This window comes from Telmatherina bonti (genome assembly GCF_933228915.1).
Source record: "Telmatherina bonti genome assembly, chromosome: 20".
Lineage (NCBI taxonomy): Eukaryota > Metazoa > Chordata > Actinopteri > Atheriniformes > Telmatherinidae > Telmatherina > Telmatherina bonti.
This window is the reverse complement of record NC_136618.1, coordinates 6,720,478-6,740,926: the sequence shown is the minus strand read 5'-3', so window position 1 is coordinate 6,740,926 and position 20,449 is coordinate 6,720,478. Positions and strand designations below refer to the sequence as shown.

The window sequence follows — 20,449 nt, the reverse complement described above, 5'->3', positions numbered from 1 at the left end:
ATCCATCTACCTATCTATCTATCTATCTATCTATCTATCTATCTATCTATCTATCTATCTATCTATCTATCCATCCATCCATCCATCCATCCATCTATCTATCTATCTATCTATCCATCCATCTATCTACGACACAGACATGTTCGGGCCGACCCAGGGCTACTTTTGGCTCAGTTACGATGCCGTGTCGGCCAGAATTGGCCCAGATATCCGCTGTTGGCCTGGTCTGGATTATGGCACGTCTCCTGTGGACCACATGTGGCCCAGATGTCTGGTATTTGCCTGGTCTGGATGAGGAAAAAGGTTTTGTGTACCAGAAGTGGTTCTCTTAAGGCAAGCCGTGCTTGTGGGCCACATGTGGTGGTCATGTGACCGAGCTTTGGCGGCTACACTGACGTAAACATCGCTGTAAGTTGTAGGTTAAATTCGGGCCAAACATATTCCATGTGTCCATTCATCGGTCAGAAATCTCGATGTGACACTGGAGGCTGCAAACTCTGGCCAACTTTCACACCTCTGATTCTGTTTGTTTGTTTTCTCACATCAAATGAAACCAAAGCTGCCATGAGATGAGGAGAGGGAGGACAGAACATCGGTGGTCTGAGCAGATTCTGCACCGCCTGGCGGCGTTTGCAGCGTGGACACTCTGTGGAGACGTTTCACACGCCATCCCAGGCTCCTCTGCTGCTCCTTTACTGAGCAGTTCCGAGATCTTCAGGCCCTGATTGTCCAAACTGAAAGTGACCTCTGTCTGTTGCAGATAAGGTATCGACTCCTCCTAAGTACCTCACACACTTCAATAAACCTAAAAACTCCTCGTTCGGTGACTGCAGCTCTCCTGGCTGACGTGAGAGTGGAGGAGCACCTTGTGTTTTGATCCTTCTTTCAGAGTAATCCAGTCCTCTCCATTCGAGCTGACGTCTACTTTGTAGGACTTGACGAAGTAAACCCTCTTGGTCTCCTGGGAAATGGCGCCCTGCGTACCGATGGCCGAGACGAACCGTAGAAACCCGAGGTCCACCTGAGGAAGACAGAAAGCAGAAAACTCAGTTCCATTTTTGACATTTTTCCTGTTAAAACACAAAGAAGCCAAAGAAAAGGGCTTTAAATGCTCAGACTGAATGAATACGCTCCACCAGCATCACCTGGAATTTAATAAACAGCAATGAAACCATTAAAGAAAAAGACACAGGATGACAGCTTCATTTCCTGAGATGGGAGACAAGAGCTTATTGGATAAAGGTGAGCGCTGACTAAAGCTGCAGTCACATGAGAGAGGGCCAGGTGGAGAGACGGATGCAGACTGGGTATCAAACATCGTGGCTGTAAAACATGCCAGAGCTTTACAGAGAAATCCTGCACTGCAGTACATCTTCACCAGTGGCGGCGGCGGCGGGGTCAATCAGCTGATACGCTTTGATTTGAGGCTTATCAGAGGAAGATGTTCCTGCTTCTGCTGCAGGATCAGCCTCCCAGTGGCCAGCTTCACACCTCTGCCTGCTCGCTGGTGCCATTTTTCAGCCACTGGTGGGAACAAATGGGCCGCTGTGAAGGCAGCTTAACCCCCCGTCCCAGCCTTTCATCCATAACACACGGATAAATAAGTTGGTGCAAACCTGAAGAGCTTTCAGAGCTTTCCAGCCCCTCTGAGAAGGAGAAGCTCACTTCATTTTAACAAGCCAGCGCCGCCTCTGACAGGCTGAGCTGACGTTAATGAGGAGTAATGGTGCTGCCTGCAGAAGCCGGAGCGTTGCTGGAACAGGAGCACGCTGCGAGTCGAGGGCTTTGATGCTGACACCAGATGGGAACGGGTCTGACGGCTGGAAGGCGACCAGACTCTGCATGTGCACGAGGAGAGCCACGGTGGCGAGCTCCTCCAGTCGTCTGCACATATTATACAGAAGTAAAACGAATGTGTCTCTGAACATTTTAGCAGAGCTCCTGCATGGTAAAAGCAGAGAGAGGAGCTCCGTCCGGCCTGGAGCCACACTGACTCATCCAGAGCGAAGAGCAGAACTTCTGCAGGCCGCTCATTCTGCTCCTCCACGGCAAACAGACACAAATAGATGGAAGCAATAACCGAGATTCTCTAAAGTCACGGCACAGAAAACAGAATCCTCTTTTTGTTTCTGTCAACAAGCTTTGGGGGGGGTTGCACTAACTCCTGAATCCACAAATAGAAACTAAATCAAATCCCGTCTGCGTCAGACGGCTGTCATTTAATAACGCAGAGGCTGAACAGAGTCTGTGGGGTGAGAAGCTGCTGGATGGCAGTCAGGTTTGGGTTGCTGCAAAAACCAGATGTGTGTTTAATATCTGTAATTATACGGTTTTCTGGACTTATTACTGATGGAGCGATGACAAACCAGCATTCTGGAAATGCTTTCCTAAAAATAGACAAAAGGAAAACTTTTCTTCTTTCGAGTCTGAAGGATGTCGTTTGGAGAATATGAGCGGCGAGGCAAACTGGGAACCATGATGGACAAACCATGATGAAACACAAAAGAAAACCTGAAAGAGTTGGACTGTGATGATGCAGGATGTGGTCCAACATGGTCCTGCTGGACCGGTTCTCCTGTTCCACCATCAGGATGTGGTCCAACATGGTCCTGCTGGACCGGTTCTCCTGTTCCACCATCAGGATGTGGTCCAACATGGTCCTGCTGGACCAGTTCTCCTGTTCCACCATCAGGATGTGGTCCAGCGTGGTCCTGCTGGACCAGTTCTCCTGTTCCACCATCAGGATGTGGTTCAGCGTGGTCCTGCTGGACCAGTTCTCCTGTTCCACCATCAGGATGTGGTCCAACATGGTCCTACTGGACCAGTTCTCCTGTTCCACCATCAGGATGTGGTCCAACATGGTCCTGCTGGACCAGTTCTCCTGTTCCACCATCAGGATGTGGTCCAACATGGTCCTGCTGGACCAGTTCTCCTGTTCCACCATCAGGATGTGGTCCAACATGGTCCTGCTGGACCAGTTCTCCTGTTCCACCATCAGGATGTGGTCCAACATGGTCCTACTGGACCGGTTCTCCTGTTCCACCATCAGGATGTGGTCCAACATTGTCCTGCTGGACCAGTTCTCCTGTTCCACCATCAGGATGTGGTCCAACATGGTCCTGCTGGACCGGTTCTCCTGTTCCACCATCAGGATGTGGTTCAGCGTGGTCCTGCTGGACCGGTTCTCCTGTTCCACCATCAGGATGTGGTCCAACATGGTCCTGCTGGACCAGTTCTCCTGTTCCACCATCAGGATGTGGTCCAACATGGTCCTGCTGGACCAGTTCTCCTGTTCCACCATCAGGATGTGGTCCAACATGGTCCTGCTGGACCAGTTCTCCTGTTCCACCATCAGGATGTGGTCCAACATGGTCCTACTGGACCGGTTCTCCTGTTCCACCATCAGGATGTGGTCCAACATTGTCCTGCTGGACCAGTTCTCCTGTTCCACCATCAGGATGTGGTCCAACGTGGTCCTGCTGGACCAGTTCTCCTGTTCCACCATCAGGATGTGGTTCAGCGTGGTCCTGCTGGACCGGTTCTCCTGTTCCACCATCAGGATGTGGTCCAACATGGTCCTGCTGGACCAGTTCTCCTGTTCCACCATCAGGATGTGGTCCAGCGTGGTCCTGCTGGACCAGTTCTCCTGTTCCACCATCACGACTTAGTCCAGCATGGTCCTGCTGGACCAGTTCTCCTGTTCCACCATCAGGATGTGGTCCAGCATGGTGGAAGGTCTTCCCTGAAAGAGACGTTGTCTGGATGGGAGCAGATGTTTCAGCATTGATGGAGCTTCCCAGATGTGGAAGCTGCCCACGCCATCGGCACTAATGCAACCCCATCCCATCAGAGATGCAGGCTGATAACAAGCTGGATGCTCCCTCTCCTCTTTAGTCTGCAGGACACGCCGTCCATGCTGTCCACAAACTATTCCACATCTTCATCCAGGTTTCCACTCAGAACATTTTAAATGAGCTTTGGTCCAGAGAAGACGGCGTGTTTCTGGATCCTCTTCACATATGATGGAGCTTTAACCTGCATGTGTGGATTTCAGCCTGAACTGGGTTCACACTGGTTTCTGGAAGCTTCCTGAGTCCATGCACTGGTTTCCAGTAGAGAATCATGTCTGCTGTTAATGCAGAACATCACCAGCCTGGTCCCAGCATACAGAGATTCCTTCTAATTATCCAAATATTTTGATGATAACCCAGTTTGTTCCAGACTGGAGAAGCTCTGTCCGTCTTTCCATCTGAGAGACTCTTCCTCTCTAAAATGCTCCTTTTAGACCCAGTCATGTTACTGGCCTGTTGCTAGGTAACCTCTGCTGTTCGACTCCTTACTGATGCCATGTGGATCTTATTTTAGGAAGGAGATGCATTAGGAGCTGGAAGCTGCTGGGGGAGCTCAACAGCTGATTGGAGGGACCTCGCCCGTCACTCCTGTGATCAAACATCCTTCTCTAAATGAAATTCTTGCTGAAGGCAGCTGGAAAAGACATAAAAAACACGGAGTCTGTCATGATTACGATCTGTGGAATCTTGGGAGAGCTCAGCATGCCTCAGTAATTCATCTCTCAGGCAAACTGAGTCACTGCAGACGTTTTAAAGAACTTATTGGGCCTGGAGGTGTCTTCTGAAGCTCGGGGTCCAAAGCAGCTCCACGCCGAGCCGTTGGGACGGCATGAAGGAGAGAGTGGGAAGCTGGGAGGGGAGGTTAGCCTCTCACAGCGATGCCTTGCAACATGTGAAGGACAGAAGCACGAGCTCCCCTGTGAAGAAGAACGCAGACTGGATCAATTTCACATCCAGGGCCTGATAACGGGGCTGGGTAATGAGCAAAGCATGATTTATTAATGGCTGCTTGTTAGAGGCAGAGGAACGCCGCTAACAGACCGAGGTTACACGGGTCAGGGAGAGAAGACGGGCTGCCAGGACACTGCGATGTGAAGCCGAGTCCATCGTAAACCACAGAGACCGCAGTGAAAACAAACACGCCTAGATAATCATGGCTAGTGGGGCTCCTTCTGACCCGGGGGCGAGGACGGCCCATCCTGACCTCTGCACGCTGAACGCAGAAGGCTTTCCTCTCATGTGGTCGCAGCTGGAATCAGAAGCAGACGTGTGAATCTGCGGATCAAACATTGACTTTCTGGTTGTTTTGCAGTTTGTCTGGAGCCCAGCGAGGCTCAGATGACATGCTGGGCATGCCGCTCCTCATGTCGGCCAGGACCACACAACCTGAGCCGTAAACCTGCCAGGAGGGTGAGAAATCACCCGGATCCTTCCAGAAAGGCGGCGGCAGGACATCAACGTGTCCTCGCCTCCTGGGAGTTTTTTTAATCCAGAAAGTGTTTGTGTGTTTTCTGCCTTCCTGTTATGAGTCATATAACGGCTCAAAGCTTGGCGGCTCGAGGCGATGGAGGCGGCTCGAGGCGGTGGAGGAAGCTCGAGGCGGTGGAGGAAGCTCGAGGCGGTGGAGGCGGCTCGAGGCGGAAGGAGATGCATTAGGAGCTGGAGGCTCGAGGCGGTGGAGGCAGCTCGAGGCGGTGGAGGAAGCTCGAGGCGGTGGAGGCGGCTCGAGGCGGAAGGAGATGCATTAGGAGCTGGAGGCTCGAGGCGGTGGAGGCGGTGGAGGCAGCTCGAGGCGGTGGAGGCGGCCCGAGGCGGAAGGAGATGCATTAGGAGCTGGAGGCTCTAGGCGGTGGAGGCAGCTCGAGGCGGTGGAGGCGGCCTGAGGCGGAAGGAGATGCATTAGGAGCTGGAGGCTCGAGGCGGTGGAGGCAGCTCGAGGTGGTGGAGGCGGCCCGAGGCGGTGGAGGCGGCTCGAGGCGGAAGGAGATGCATTAGGAGCTGGAGGCTAGAGGCGGTGGAGGCGGTGGAGGCAGCTCGAGGCGGTGGAGGCGGCCCGAGGCGGAAGGAGATGCATTAGGAGCTGGAGGCTCGAGGCGGTGGAGGCAGCTCGAGGCGGTGGAGGCAGCTCGAGGCGGTGGAGGCGGCTCTAGGCGGTGGAGGCGGCTCGAGGCGATGGAGGCGGCTCGAGGCGATGGAGGCGGCTCGAGGCGGTGGAGGCGGCTCGAGGCGGTGGAGGCGGCTCGAGGCGGTGGAGGCGGCTCGAGGCGGTGGAGGCGGCTCGAGGCGATGGAGGAAGCTCGACGCGGTGGAGGAAGCTCGAGGCGGTGGAGGAAGCTCGAGGCGGTGGAGGAAGCTCGAGGCGGTGGAGGAAGCTCGAGGCGATGGAGGCGGCTCGAGGCGATGGAGGCGGCTCGAGGCGATGGAGGAAGCTCGAGGCGATGGAGGCGGCTCGAGGCGGTGGAGGAAGCTCGAGGCGATGGAGGAAGCTCGAGGCGATGGAGGCGGCTCGAGGCGGTGGAGGAAGCCTTTGGCGATGGAGGCGGCTCGAGGCGATGGAGGAAGCTCGAGGCGATGGAGGCGGCTCGAGGCGATGGAGGCGGCTCGAGGCGGTGGAGGAAGCTCGAGGCGATGGAGGCGGCTCGAGGCGATGGAGGCGGCTCGAGGCGGTGGAGGCGGCTCGAGGCGGTGGAGGCGGCTCGAGGCGGTGGAGGCGGCTCGAGGCGATGGAGGCGGCTCGAGGCGGTGGAGGAAGCTCGAGGCGGCTCGAGGCGGCTTGAGGCGAAAGGAGATGCATTAGGAGCTGGAGGTTCGAGGCGGTGGAGGCAGCTCGAAGCGGTGGAGGCGGCTCGAGGCGGCTCGAGGCGGAAGGAGATGCATTAGGAGCTGGAGGCTCGCGGCGGTGGAGGCGGTGGAGGCAGCTCGAGGCGGCTCGAGGCGGTGGAGGAAGCTCAAGGCGGCTCGAGGCGAAAGGAGATGCATTAGGAGCTGGAGGCTCGAGGCGGTGGAGGCAGCTCGAAGCGGTGGAGGCAGCTCGAGGCGGTGGAGGCGGCTCGAGGCGGAAGGAGATGCATTAGGAGCTGGAGGCTCGAGGCGGTGGAGGCGGCTCGAGGCGGAAGGAGATGCATTAGGAGCTGGAGGCTCGAGGCGGTGGAGGCGGTGGAGGCGGTGTAGGCGGCTCGAGGCGGAAGGAGATGCATTAGGAGCTGGAGGCTCGAGGCGGTGGAGGCGGCTCGAGGCGGTGGAGTCGGCCAGCTCCGGAGAGGTCATGTTCGGGCTTGTAGCGTCCGACGTCGGGGGGAACGTCAGGCTTCTGGATGGAAGCCAGGAGCAGCAACAGATGATGGAATAAAAACACACTCTGGATTTTAGTTATTTATGTGTTTGTAAAAGTTTATTTTAGTTTCAAGATCATTTTCCAATTATCCCTCAAAGGCCTGGGGTGTGATAACCCAGTCTATCCATTCATCACCGCTCTGTGTGACTCAGATGCAAAACCACATGATGTGTGTTTGAAGCTAGAGCCGAGTCAGAGCGGGGAAGCCGAGGGGGGGGGGGGGCAGCTGAAGAAAACCCCCCAACGCCGTCTTTCACTGCTTGATTGGCTTATAATTGAGTTGCCAAGGAGTTGCATGCAGCTATCTGCACTCTGGGAGAAGAAGGAGTAAATATGTTGCTTTAAATTCCATTTCCCTGCTTCCTGTCTGAGTGTGTGTGTGTGTGTGTGTGTGTGTGTGTGTGTGTGTGTGTGTGTGTGTGTGTGTGTGGGCCGCTGACTGAATAACGGAGGCCTCTGGGGAACGACTTTATTCCTCTTCCCTCAGCAGATACAACACGGTGAGGATGAGGAGGAAAGGAACGGGAGGAGACGAAGACGGAGGCCTCGCTCCAGGAAACAACCTCTGCAAACGCTTTATGGATCTCCAAGGATGGAATAGTTCGAGTCATAAAGTTGATGCAGAGCCCCCAGTTCCCTGCCGGATCACATTATCATTATTTTGCACCACCTCTGCCGCGGCGGGGAGATGGCGTTTTGGGAGCGTTTCCACGGCAGCGTGCACCGATCTGCTCGCCGGCTTCTCCTCCAGCTGCACCAGCGGCGCTGCAAGGCGCCTTCAGGAACAGCTCCATTACCTGGACGTTTAATTAATCCTCCTTCCATTAAAATTGTTTCACCAAAGTGCTGCAGGACCTCCGACTTCCAGCGCCGACCTTCCATTCATCACATCATCCAGCCGACAGGATTACGGCTTATTTTTAGCTTCCCTCGCTTTAAATTATGCATGTCTCCTCGATCATCTGTTAACGTGACAGTGAGGGAAGCAGAGGTCAGATGGCAGCGATGGTAAAGTTCTGCAGGTAGACCTGCATGGTTTCAGCTCTCTGTCCAGGCTGGAGGAGCTTCCAGACACATGACTAACACACTGAGTAATGATGACAACGGCAGGAAACAGTGATGGGACGGAAAAGAGGGAGACCTAAGCGGTGTGTCATGTCTGGAAGCTGCTTGATGATCCGATCCCAGCAGCTGCAGACAATCGCCAAGCGGCCTGGAGGTCTTTTCTGTCTCCGTTACGGCCAACATGATCCGACCGGGAACTTCTGCTGTTTCCTTTCATCATGTCGTCTCTGCTGCCTCCATCCCTCTGTTGGGCTTCTGCAGGGCAGGTCTCCATCCTCTCATCGATCTTCTGATGAGAACCAGGAGCAGCAGGTCCAGGAGCAGCCAGGTCCAGGAGCAGCAGGTCCAGAAGCAGCCAGGTCCAGGAGCAGCAGGTCCAGGAGCAGCAGGTCCAGAAGCAGCCAGGTCCAGGAGCAGCAGGTCCAGAAGCAGCAGGTCCAGAAGCAGCCAGGTCCAGGAGCAGCAGGTCCAGAAGCAGCAGGTCCAGGAGCAGCAGGTCCAGAAGCAGCAGGTCCAGAAGCAGCAGGTCCAGGAGCAGCAGGTCCAGAAGCAGCCAGGTCCAGGAGCAGCAGGTCCAGAAGCAGCAGGTCCAGGAGCAGCCAGGTCCAGGAGCAGCCAGGTCCAGGAGCAGCCAGGTCCAGGAGCAGCAGGTCCAGGAGCAGCAGGTCCAGAAGCAGCAGGTCCAGAAGCAGCAGGTCCAGGAGCAGCAGGTCCAGAAGCAGCCAGGTCCAGGAGCAGCAGGTCCAGGAGCAGTAGGTCCAGGAGCAGCCAGGTCCAGGAGCAGCCAGGTCCAGGAGCAGCAGGTCCAGGAGCAGCCAGGTCCAGGAGCAGCAGGTCCAGGAGCAGCAGGTCCAGAAGCAGCAGGTCCAGAAGCAGCAGGTCCAGAAGCAGCCAGGTCCAGGAGCAGCAGGTCCAGGAGCAGCAGGTCCAGGAGCAGCAGGTCCAGAAGCAGCCAGGTCCAGGAGCAGCAGGTCCAGGAGCAGCAGGTCCAGGAGCAGCCAGGTCCAGGAGCAGCAGGTCCAGAAGCAGCCAGGTCCAGGAGCAGCAGGTCCAGGAGCAGCAGGTCCAGGAGCAGCCAGGTCCAGAAGCAGCAGGTCCAGGAGCAGCAGGTCCAGGAGCAGCCAGGTCCAGGAGCAGCCAGGTCCAGGAGCAGCAGGTCCAGGAGCAGCAGGTCCAGAAGCAGCAGGTCCAGGAGCAGCAGGTCCAGGAGCAGCAGGTCCAGGAGCAGCAGGTCCAGGAGCAGCAGGTCCAGGAGCAGCAGGTCCAGGAGCAGCCAGGTCCAGGAGCAGCAGGTCCAGGAGCAGCAGGTCCAGGAGCAGCAGGTCCAGGAGCAGCCAGGTCCAGGAGCAGCCAGGTCCAGGAGCAGCAGGTCCAGGAGCAGCCAGGTCCAGGAGCAGCAGGTCCAGGAGCAGCCAGGTCCAGGAGCAGCCAGGTCCAGGAGCAGCAGGTCCAGGAGCAGCCAGGTCCAGGAGCAGCAGGTCCAGGAGCATCAGGTCCAGGAGCAGCCAGGTCCAGGAGCAGCCAGGTCCAGGAGCAGCCAGGTCCAGGAGCAGCCAGGTCCAGGAGCAGCCAGGTCCAGGAGCAGCAGGTCCAGGAGCAGCAGGTCCAGGAGCAGCCAGGTCCAGGAGCAGCAGGTCCAGGAGCAGCAGGTCCAGGAGCAGCCAGGTTGTCCCATGTTTCCATTTGCATGGCATGATGATTTTGTCACCAGCAGCCTCTCTCCTCCGCTAGACTTCATCAGCTGCAGAGTTGCTGTTTTTGTTTGCTTTCCAGGTTTAAAGGAAACGCGGTCCAGACGAGTCGAGCAGCTCCTCCACGCCGACCTCCGGACCTGAAGCCGTCATGATATCTGGTCGTTGGGACGTAAACGGTCAACTTTATCTGGACTTTTACCACAAAGGAAGGAACTAAAGCAGCTTTCTGTGTGAACAAACACTGATGTGTTTCTGCTTCCAGGAGATGAGAGGACTGATCATCATCAGATACGTCACGCACACACGGGTCCGACTACATGAAGGAAAGAAGAATAAAGAGTGCAAAGTTCTGTATATGTATGGAGGAAGAAGGTATATTCCCATCATGGGATGCTCTATAAAGGCTTTCAGGTATCGACAAGTCGGGTTTTCTCCAAGACTGTCTAAATTATTGATGTTGTGAGTGTGTGTAATCGATGGCAGCTGCCTGACACACATTCAGTCTTTTCTCGGCTCCTTCAGAGACGCTCGGTGGCCTTCGGGTCCTTCCCCGACGTTTCCGAGTCTCGGTGGTTTCCCCGGAAAGTTCTCAGTGAAGCGTCGTGTCTGTGTGTGAGCGTGCCACTCCTTCCTCTCGGAGAGGAACGACCTGCAGCCACGCAGCTAATAAAGACACAGACGTTCATCGACCTGCTGCAGGTAATGTGCACAAAGCTTTCCCAACCTCCTGATCTGCAAGATGACTGGAGGGAATGAGAAGAGCAGCTCAGCGAGGGACATGGCCTCTTCAGAAGACATCTGTCCATCTCAGTGTGCAGCAAAGGGCTGATTAGTGACCCAGCTAAAGCAGCTCTCACCAACGCCACACCGATCTCATTAGCGAGTGAAGAGACTCCAGCATCTCGCCTCCTCCTCGCCACGCATCAGAATGAGGCAGCATTAACATGGATGACAAATCTGGATTATGTTGAGGAGAGCAGAAGCAAAGCAGAGAGGAGGAAAATGCCCGGGAATCAAAGGCCGCCTGTCATGAATAATGAAAGTGTCTGGCTGAAGCTGCAGTCAGGAAATAAAGAATGAATTGATTACTATACATCTGACTGAGATGATGTGTACACGCCACCAGGCTTGTTGCAGCACCGCGGACGGGCCTAATGAGAAATTCCACTTGTGATAATTGCTCAGACTGCTTTGGCACCAGCGCGCTGCATTCCTCAGAAAACAGAAATGATGGGGCAAGCACAGACTCTTTCACTGCCTTTGAAGTGGGAGATTAAGAGTCAGATTTTCTGTTCTCATCTGATTGCTGCTCAGAAATCCTCCAGATCGATACTTCAGGAGTTGGACAATGGACTTTCCTCTCAGACAGACCAACATGTCATGCAGCAGGACGTCTCTACTTCTTCCTGATCCACTCAGACACACATCGGGCTCCCGCAGGACGGCATGCACCCTGCCAGACCCTGCCACCCACCCGTAACACCAAACACACCGAAACACACCGGAGCATGGGAGAATGCACATAAACCTGCACGCACATGCCGGTGCACGCTGATGAAATTAGTTTGAAGGAGAAACATGGGCCCCCAGGACAATATTTTTGTTGTAATAATAAAGGAAAAGCTTGCTTATGATCGTCCCCGAGCAAATATTTGGCTTCACGTCGGCTCGGTTATTCATCCCTGGAGGGAATCGCCGAGCCAAAACTTTCAGCACCGAAGCAAATACTGTCGAGAAAGAATTTAAAAAAAGGAAAGAGTCGGGGCATTTACAGGGCTCTGAGGCTTTAGCTTAATAAATCAAACATATGTACGTGTTGTAGAGCAACTGGCGGGGGGGGGGCTTACGGTATGAGTCTTATTCCCATCAAGGGATGAAGGAACTAAATCTGTAATCTTCCCACATAAAGTTCCCTTGGTGGGTGATGATCGCTTTGTGCAGATAAGCCGTCAGACAGAAAAATATGACATGGCCTGTGTGTGTGTGTGTGTGTGTGTGAAGCTAGCAGAATCCCCTGAGGTGCTCTGTCTTATCAACAAAAGGGAAAGTTATCAGGTAGGACGTGAAGATGCGGGGAGATAGGTGGATGCGGGGGGGATGAATCGAGCATGTAAAAGCTGAAATATGCATGACACGTATGGGCCTGTGTCATCTGTCCGTCATTTACGTACATGTTAGCTCAGTTTTCACACAGTTTCCACATGTGCACAGATGTAGGGTGCAGTACCACTGACAACCATGAGGGGGCAGTGTTGAGCTGTACACCTCACATGACTTCCAAAAAGAACAAAGAAGTAGAAGCTCCGACGTGTTCCTGCTCATCTTCTTAGCCTTACGGTGTATTCAGACGCTCACTGCTGGCCACTAAACTGTCACTTTTGTGTCCAACTCCCAAGATGCTCCTGTCACGTTAGCGGCTTGTCGGGAGCGAGCGGCAAACGCAGCGGAAACGAGAGGGGGTAAAGGCGGAGCGTGTCAGTTTGAATGATGGCGATGCAGTAGAGAGAAAGGCATGACTTTATTAAATAAATAAAGCTGGAGAACGTCGTCATAAGGCTAGGCAAGGTCCCTTCTGTTCCGATCACGATAATAAAAATGTGAACAGCCAGATGACTGGCTTTGCACATCCCGAAACGATTAGCTTGTCCTCCATTTTCGACTTCTTCCCGATGAAAATGAGCCGTGACGTATATCGCTCTGATTGGTTGACGCCCCGGGTCAAGCGGCAGAAGTTTGGATTTTCTATCTCTGGTGTTTAGCGGTGGGTCAACTTTATAAAACTTTTTACATTTTCGGCACGTGACACTGCGCCGCGGCAAACACTGAAAACGCGGCACGAGAAATCTTGACGTCTCCTTGACGTCTCCTTGACGCGCCTCCTTGACGCGCCTCCTTGACGCGCCTCCTTGACGTCTCCTTGACGCGCCTCCTTGACGTCTCCTTGACGCGCCTCCTTGACGCGCCTCCTTGACGTCTCCTTGACGCGCCTCCTTGACGTCTCCTTGACGCGCCTCCTTGACGCGCCTCCATGACGTCTCCTTGACGCGCCTCCTTGACGTCTCCTTGACGTCTCCTTGACGCGCCTCCTTGACGCGCCTCCATGACGTCTCCTTGACGCGCCTCCTTGACGTCTCCTTGACGTCTCCTTGACGCGCCTCCTTGACGCGCCTCCATTACGTCTCCTTGACGCGCCTCCTTGACGTCTCCTTGACGCGCCTCCTTGACGCGCCTCCATTACGTCTCCTTGACGCGCCTCCTTGACGTCTCCTTGACGTCTCCTTGACGCGCCTCCTTGACGCGCCTCCTTGACGCACCTCCACATAGACTTTACATGTAAACGTGATGCTCTTGACGCTCAAAGCGCGTTTGGTGTGAACACACCCTTAATGCAGCACATGAGGAAAATCTCCGTGTTTAGTATCTTCCTTTTCACCACGACTTTATCTGTTTGACCAGATTATTCATTTTATTCACTTTAACTACTTTATTAATATCTTGGCCTCAAAAATTCAGCTGATTCCACTGAATCTGTTTAATGATGAAATGAAAAGTATCATCCATCACGTTTTTCACCTGGACACAGTACGTCTCCTCCTCCGGTTTTATCGACGTCAAGACCAGGAGAGACTTTATAATCTGGGCCCTCCTGTCTGTCTCTGAGGAAGAACATTTTCATGATCTCTGTTGTCGCCATGTTTTATGTGCTTGATGTCGGAACGTGGAGGTGAGTCTGGACTCTCCACTGCCCCCTAGTGGACGCATCGCCCCGCAAACAGGCGGAGGATAAGACATAAATTAGCAAGTAGGAGGATTCCTTGTTTTTATGGTCTTTATAATAAAAATTCCACTTGTGTCTCTTATTTATGACATTTTTCTGTTTGGGATGAAAAATACCTGACTGTTTCTGAATTCTGCCGTGTAGATAAACCGCACCGTGATGTTCGGTTACAGGATGAAAGTCTTTGTTTCCCCCCCATCAGTTGTTACGTCTCTAGGCTTAAATCCAAGTTATACGACGGTGGATGTGGTCGTGTGTGTTACCTGGATCCACTCCTTGTTCGAGTCCTCTGCCGGAGTCCATGCGTTCTCATAGTAGTTGAGTCGGGAGCGCTCTGGGGACCAGCTGGGGTTGTACTGGGATGAAGCCATGATTTGGTCTGATGTTATCTCTCCTGATTCCATTCCCAAAGGGTCGCTGCAGTCGAAGTCTGAGAGGGGAGTGTGTGTGTGTGTGTGGGGAGGGGGGGGACAGAAAGGAAGCAGAAGAAGAAGAGGGGTGAAAGGGGAGAAAGCGAAAAGATGTTCAGCTGAATCCTGATGTGAGCAGAATGCAGTCAGGATGCAGTCAGCATCCCTCAGAAACGGAGCTAATCTCCAGGGAGGCGGCGGCCGCATGGCGAGCACTCTGAAAGCAGCAGCACATCAGCGACGCCTCAGTAAATCCTTCCTGTTTCTCTCAGAACTTCCTAATGGAAGCTCTCTGAATGTGTTCTGCATTAAGACGTAGCAACGGCTTCATGAAGCGGTTTTTCCACATACAGGGTGTGTTTTCCTCGCAGCTCCGAGGCCAGTTTATCTTTTCCGTCTGTGAAACAAGACCAGTTCAGGTGTGTGTTATCTGTACACGTCGCTGGCAGGCCGAAGCGTTCACGCCACAAATGTTCACGCCACAAACGTTGCCCCCCCCCCCCCCCCCCCCCCTGGGTCAGCTTGGGGTCAGCCTCTTTAACCCCTGCAGGGCAGACATGCTGATCCCTCTGCTGGAATGAGAAGCGGGGGAGAGCTTGTCCAATGTCACCACAATGACAAGCAGGAGTGTGTAGACACACTTTCACACCACTAAAAACACACTTTTAATATCAAACCCTATGAAGGTAGCTGTGTGCTTGCACGTACGTGCACGCTCAGAGGGCTCAGGATGAGGAGCGTTGTGGAGCTGCGATGTGAGCGAACACAGATGGTCCCCCCATCTGCTGCACTACTAGCGCTTCCTTCGTCAATGGGTCATTGTGTGTGTTTTTACAGTATCAATGCACACACATGCACGTGCACGTGCTCGTGCACGAGTCTGTCTGTTTGTGGGGAGGTGTGAGACGGCTCTCCTGGTCCTACACAAAGTCTGTAAGAAAACTGCTTCGTCTCGTCGTTTCTCTGACACTTTGGACCCACATTATCAGCTGTGATCAACAGCAACACACAGCAACACACAGCAACACACAGCAACATGAAGCAACACACAGCAACATGAAGCAACACACAGCAACACACAGCAACACACAGCAACACACAGCAACATGAAGCAACACACAGCAACATGAAGCAACACACAGCAACACACAGCAACACACAGCAACATGAAGCAACACACAGCAACACACAGCAACACACAGCAACATGAAGCAACACACAGCAACACACAGCAACATGAAGCAACACACAGCAACACACAGCAACATGAAGCAACACACAGCAACACACAGCAACACACAGCAACATGAAGCAACACACAGCAACACACAGCAACATGAAGCAACACACAGCAACACACAGCAACACACAGCAACATGAAGCAACACACAGCAACACACAGCAACACACAGCAACACACAGCAACACGCAGCAACACACAGCAACATGAAGCAACACACAGCAACACACAGCAACACACAGCAACATGAAGCAACACACAGCAACACACAGCAACACACAGCAACATGAAGCAACACACAGCAACACACAGCAACATGAAGCAACACACAGCAACACAAAGCAACACACAGCAACACGAAGCAACACACAGCAACACAAAGTAACACAAAGCAACACAAAGCAACACACAGCAAGACACAGCAACACAAAGCAACACGAAGCAACACAAAGCAACACACAGCAACACACAGCAACATGAAGCAACACACAGCAACATGAAGCAACACACAGCAACACACAGCAACACACAGCAACATGAAGCAACACACAGCAACACACAGCAACATGAAGCAACACACAGCAACACACAGCAACACACGGCAACATGAAGCAACACACAGCAACACACAGCAACACACAGCAACATGAAGCAACACACAGCAACACACAGCAACACACAGCAACATGAAGCAACACACAGCAACACACAGCAACACACAGCAACATGAAGCAACACACAGCAACACACAGCAACATGAAGCAACACACAGCAACACAAAGCAACACACAGCAACACGAAGCAACACACAGCAACACAAAGTAACACAAAGCAACACAAAGCAACACACAGCAAGACACAGCAACACAAAGCAACACGAAGCAACACAAAGCAACACAAAGCAACACGAAGCAACACAAAGCAACACGAAGCAACACAAAGCGGCGTTTGTTTGCTGCTGAGGGTATCTGATCATGTGGGTTACCGAGCGTGGCGGGACAGATAGCAGAGAACATACAGAGAAACTATCAGGAGGAGAAAAACAAGGACTTTTTTCACCACCTTATCACCTCCCATCAGGAGCTGCGCTCCTTCTCCGTGCAGAAGCCAGGAATCCACTGTGTTTTATGCATAAGGGGATTATGAATGATTCACGCGCTACAAGCCTGGAAAAGGCAAAGTTTGGAGACTTGGATGAGAGTTGATGATGAAAGAGGCAGAAACCCGCCTGTAGATTGAAGTGTTTATTAATCGCAGCTCAGATGTTTCCCCTGGTCTCTCCAAGCTGGATGGAAAAGCTGATTTGTGTCGTCAGATCTCAGATATGTTGCTGAGAACACGCATGTAACTGTGAGAAACAACAGGAGCAGTGACCGCTGTGCTCCTGACTGTGTAGTAGAGTTCTCTGTTCTGGCCTTCCCTTTGGGGTGAGGCAGACCTTCCCTTTGGGGTGAGGCAGACCTTCCATTGGGGGCGAGGCAGACCTTCCCTTTGGGGTGAGGCAGACCTTCCCTTTGGGGTGAGGCAGACCTTCCCTTTGGGGTGAGGCAGACCTTCCATTGGGGGTGAGGCAGACCTTCCATTGGGGTGAGGCAGACCTTCCCTTTGGGGTGAGGCAGACCTTCCATTGGGGTGAGGCAGACCTTCCCTTTGGGGTGAGGCAGACCTTCCATTGGGGGCGAGGCAGACCTTCCATTGGGGGTGAGGCAGACCTTCCATTGGGGTGAGGCAGACCTTCCCTTTGGGGTGAGGCAGACCTTCCATTGGGGTGAGGCAGACCTTCCCTTTGGGGTGAGGCAGACCTTCCATTGGGGGTGAGGCAGACCTTCCATTGGGGTGAGGCAGACCTTCCCTTTGGGGCGAGGCAGACCTTCCATTGGGGGCGAGGCAGACCTTCCATTGGGGGTGAGGCAGACCTTCCATTGGGGTGAGGCAGACCTTCCCTTTGGGGTGAGGCAGACCTTCCATTGGGGTGAGGCAGACCTTCCCTTTGGGGTGAGGCAGACCTTCCATTGGGGGCGAGGCAGACCTTTTGTTGGGGGTGAAACAGACCCTCCGTTGGGGTGAGGCAGACCTTTTTTTGGGGGTGAGGCAGACCTTCCATTGGGGGTGAAACAGACCTTCTATTGGGGTGAGGCAGACCTTTTGTTGGGGGTGAAACAGACCCTCCGTTGGGGTGAGGCAGACCTTCCATTGGGGGTGAGGCAGACCTTCCATTGGGGGTGAGGCAGACCTTCCCTTTGGGGTGAGGCAGACCTTCCATTGGGGGTGAGGCAGACCTTTTGTTGGGGGTGAAACAGACCCTCCGTTGGGGTGAGGCAGACCTTCCATTGGGGGTGAGGCAGACCTTCCATTGGGGGTGAGGCAGACCTTCCCTTTGGGGTGAGGCAGACCTTCCATTGGGGGTGAGGCAGACCTTCCATTGGGGGTGAGGCAGACCTTCCATTGGGGGTGAAACAGACCCTCCGTTGGGGTGAGGCAGACCCTCCGTTGGGGTGAGGCAGACCTTCCATTGGGGGTGAGGCAGAAACCCTTTCGGCAGATGATTAGCAGACTTGCTGAAAGTGTCGTCCACCTCTGCTGCTATTCAGAGAGCGGCTGTGTGTCTTTGTGCACGGGGTGGTCCCGCTGCTGGACAGATTTACGACCCTTACCAGAGCCTGTCTTCCTTAATGAAATGTTTAGATGGAGCGTTTTGCAAAATGGGGTCACGGGGGTCGAGCCCCATGACAGCGATGCGGCATGTAAAAGCCCCGGGGGGTGTGTGTTGGTGTGTGTGTCCAGGCTGGTTACTGATGCTGGTTTGTTTTCTGCTTGTCTGGGACCAGAGTGTGTACATGAAGATCTGGTAAACTCCAGAAGACGGCAACACACCCCATGACTGACAAAGCAGGAGGTGTTTATTTAATAACTCTTAAAGTCGGTTTAACGGCTGGGAATTCCTCCTGATTTGCAACATCTGCTTCTTGTCTTTGTCTCCTCTGGTGGATACTTTCCTGCCTCAGAGTTTTTTCAACCTTTATTTAAACAGGAAATAAAACTCTGGCCGTGACAGCAGCAAAGCAAACCAGTGATAAACTGGTTGTTTGCTTTTACATCTATGTGTATGTTTTACCTGGTTTTATGTGTTTAGGACACCAGTCCTCTTAAAAGTGAACACCACAGTCTGAAAATGGCTAAATGGAGACCAAACTGGTCAAACCCAGCGATTACAGTTGAAATTTCCTGCCTCCAGTTCACTTAAAACATGTTTAATCTCATTTAATGAGAGCAGTTCCTAAAGATTCAGGTCATTTCTGCAGCTTGCTTCTGGGAGTAAATATGAAGTTTTTATGGCTAATGGGGACAGATAGCAGGAGCAGATCAGTGGAACGAAGAGTTTTTATTAACTTTCTGTTCATAGATAACTCCCATAGATAACAAATCAAGAATAGAATTATAAACGAGAATATTTCAGTTTTTGATGATCTAACTTGAACATAAACTCTGCAGAGGTATAGGAAGGCTGTAGGGATTATTGGAACATGGTAGACGGAGTACAGAGCATGGAAACGCTGCAAGGATGCAAGGACAGGATGGGATAGTTCTTTCATTTCTCATTGGTTAATTTTAAATAAAAGCTTTATTTTAATCATTTTAACATTTTTTCTCATGTTTACGAACAGCCAGATATGACCGCGTCATCGATGAGGGCTTGCTTTATACTGGCGGTCCTCAGGTTACGTGGTTCTCGACTTCTTCTTTATTATCTTCTTTATTCTTTAATTTCTCATTATTTTAAATAAAAGCCGTATTTTAATAATTATTACAAAGCCACATGTACACACCGCCGTAATCGAAATAAGAGAAAGTGGTCGCAACAAGTTTCTTTGTCGCTTAAACGAAAAAGAGAAACTTTGAACATTTTCTTTCATTTTTATGAACAGCTGGATATGACCGCGTCATTGATGAGGATGTGCTTTGGCGGTCCTCGGGTTACGTGGTTCTCTACTTATGTCGTTTTGACTTTACAACGCTCATTAAATAAATGTAAATAAAAAATAGAGCAAGTTTTGAAGTTACGAGGTTCCATATGAGCTCTTACAACGCGTGATACGGAGGCTGAGACGACGCCTCAGAGCGTATTTTAATTGCCTGTACTGTTTATCTAATAATATGATTCGTAACTCGACTCCAACAGCTTTGTTTTACCAACTCACCTTCTGGAACGGTCCTTTCGATGACAGTAAAGTTGGCGGAGAAGCCTTCCTTTGCAATGGCGCTGTCGGTGTTGATTGTCAGTGCCAGAATGCCGGTGTAGGAGATGATCCTGCCTGGGGTGTTCTGCCCGCAGTACCGTCCCACGTAAGGCCCAACTGGATGGACAAAGGAAAGCAAAGCACAAATATTGTTCTCTGGGTTGGACTTGGGTTAACTCAATATTTGTTTGTCTGCCACAGACGTGTCACACATGGCTTTTAACCATTACAACCCCCCTCCCAACCTCTATGAAGGTGTGAAAACCCTCATGTCTCATAAAGGCCCATGGGAAAGGCTCCAGGCATTCCAGAGAGGCTGCTCTGGGCAGGTCAGTCTGTAAATACCGCCGTACTCTAAAGATGGACGCGGTCACGCACGGCGGCTTTGTGACGCAGACAAAGCAAGTAGAGGCCGGGGGGGGGGCCTCATAAAGGACAGAAAGCAATAAAAACACAGGTGGAGGGAGGAGAGACGTTAGGGGGAGACAGAGGGGAAGAAAGGAAGCGGGCGAAACCAGCGATGGTGGCGAGAGAGCACAACGACCTTGCTCCGTGTCTTTGATGTGTGCGATGATCCATGCACGCTTATGAGTGTGCATTCCTGACAGCGTGCGTGGACCTGCAGCTTATCTGTGATTAGTAATGCTGTGATCAGCGGCGGGTGACAGTCCTGCCTCCCTGCAGCCTCCTGTCATCCAAAACATGCCACTTCCAGCCCGGCTCCGACACGAGAGGCGAAAGGCCGGGTGGCGGGGGGCTGCGGGGGGCTGCGGGCAGCGGCGTGACGGCTCAGTTTAATCTTCATAAACCAGGTGCCTGCTGTACGTCTCTGGGAATAT

At 52.9% G+C, this 20,449-nt stretch overlaps 1 protein-coding gene across 2 annotated transcripts in view; it reads right to left on the bottom strand.

Annotated features, from left to right (window-relative positions):
* The window catches only part of nrp1a (neuropilin 1a), an 82,865-nt gene that overhangs the window by 26,493 nt on the left and 35,923 nt on the right, over positions 1 to 20,449 (bottom strand). For both annotated transcript variants that reach the window (XM_079259481.1, XM_079259482.1), the window contains exons 6-8: positions 19,572 to 19,727; positions 13,986 to 14,152; positions 866 to 1,021 (exon numbers count right to left, since the gene is read on the bottom strand). In XM_079259481.1, the coding sequence (XP_079115607.1) occupies positions 866 to 1,021; positions 13,986 to 14,152; positions 19,572 to 19,727 (479 nt within the window). The remainder of the gene's footprint in view (positions 1 to 865; positions 1,022 to 13,985; positions 14,153 to 19,571; positions 19,728 to 20,449) is intronic.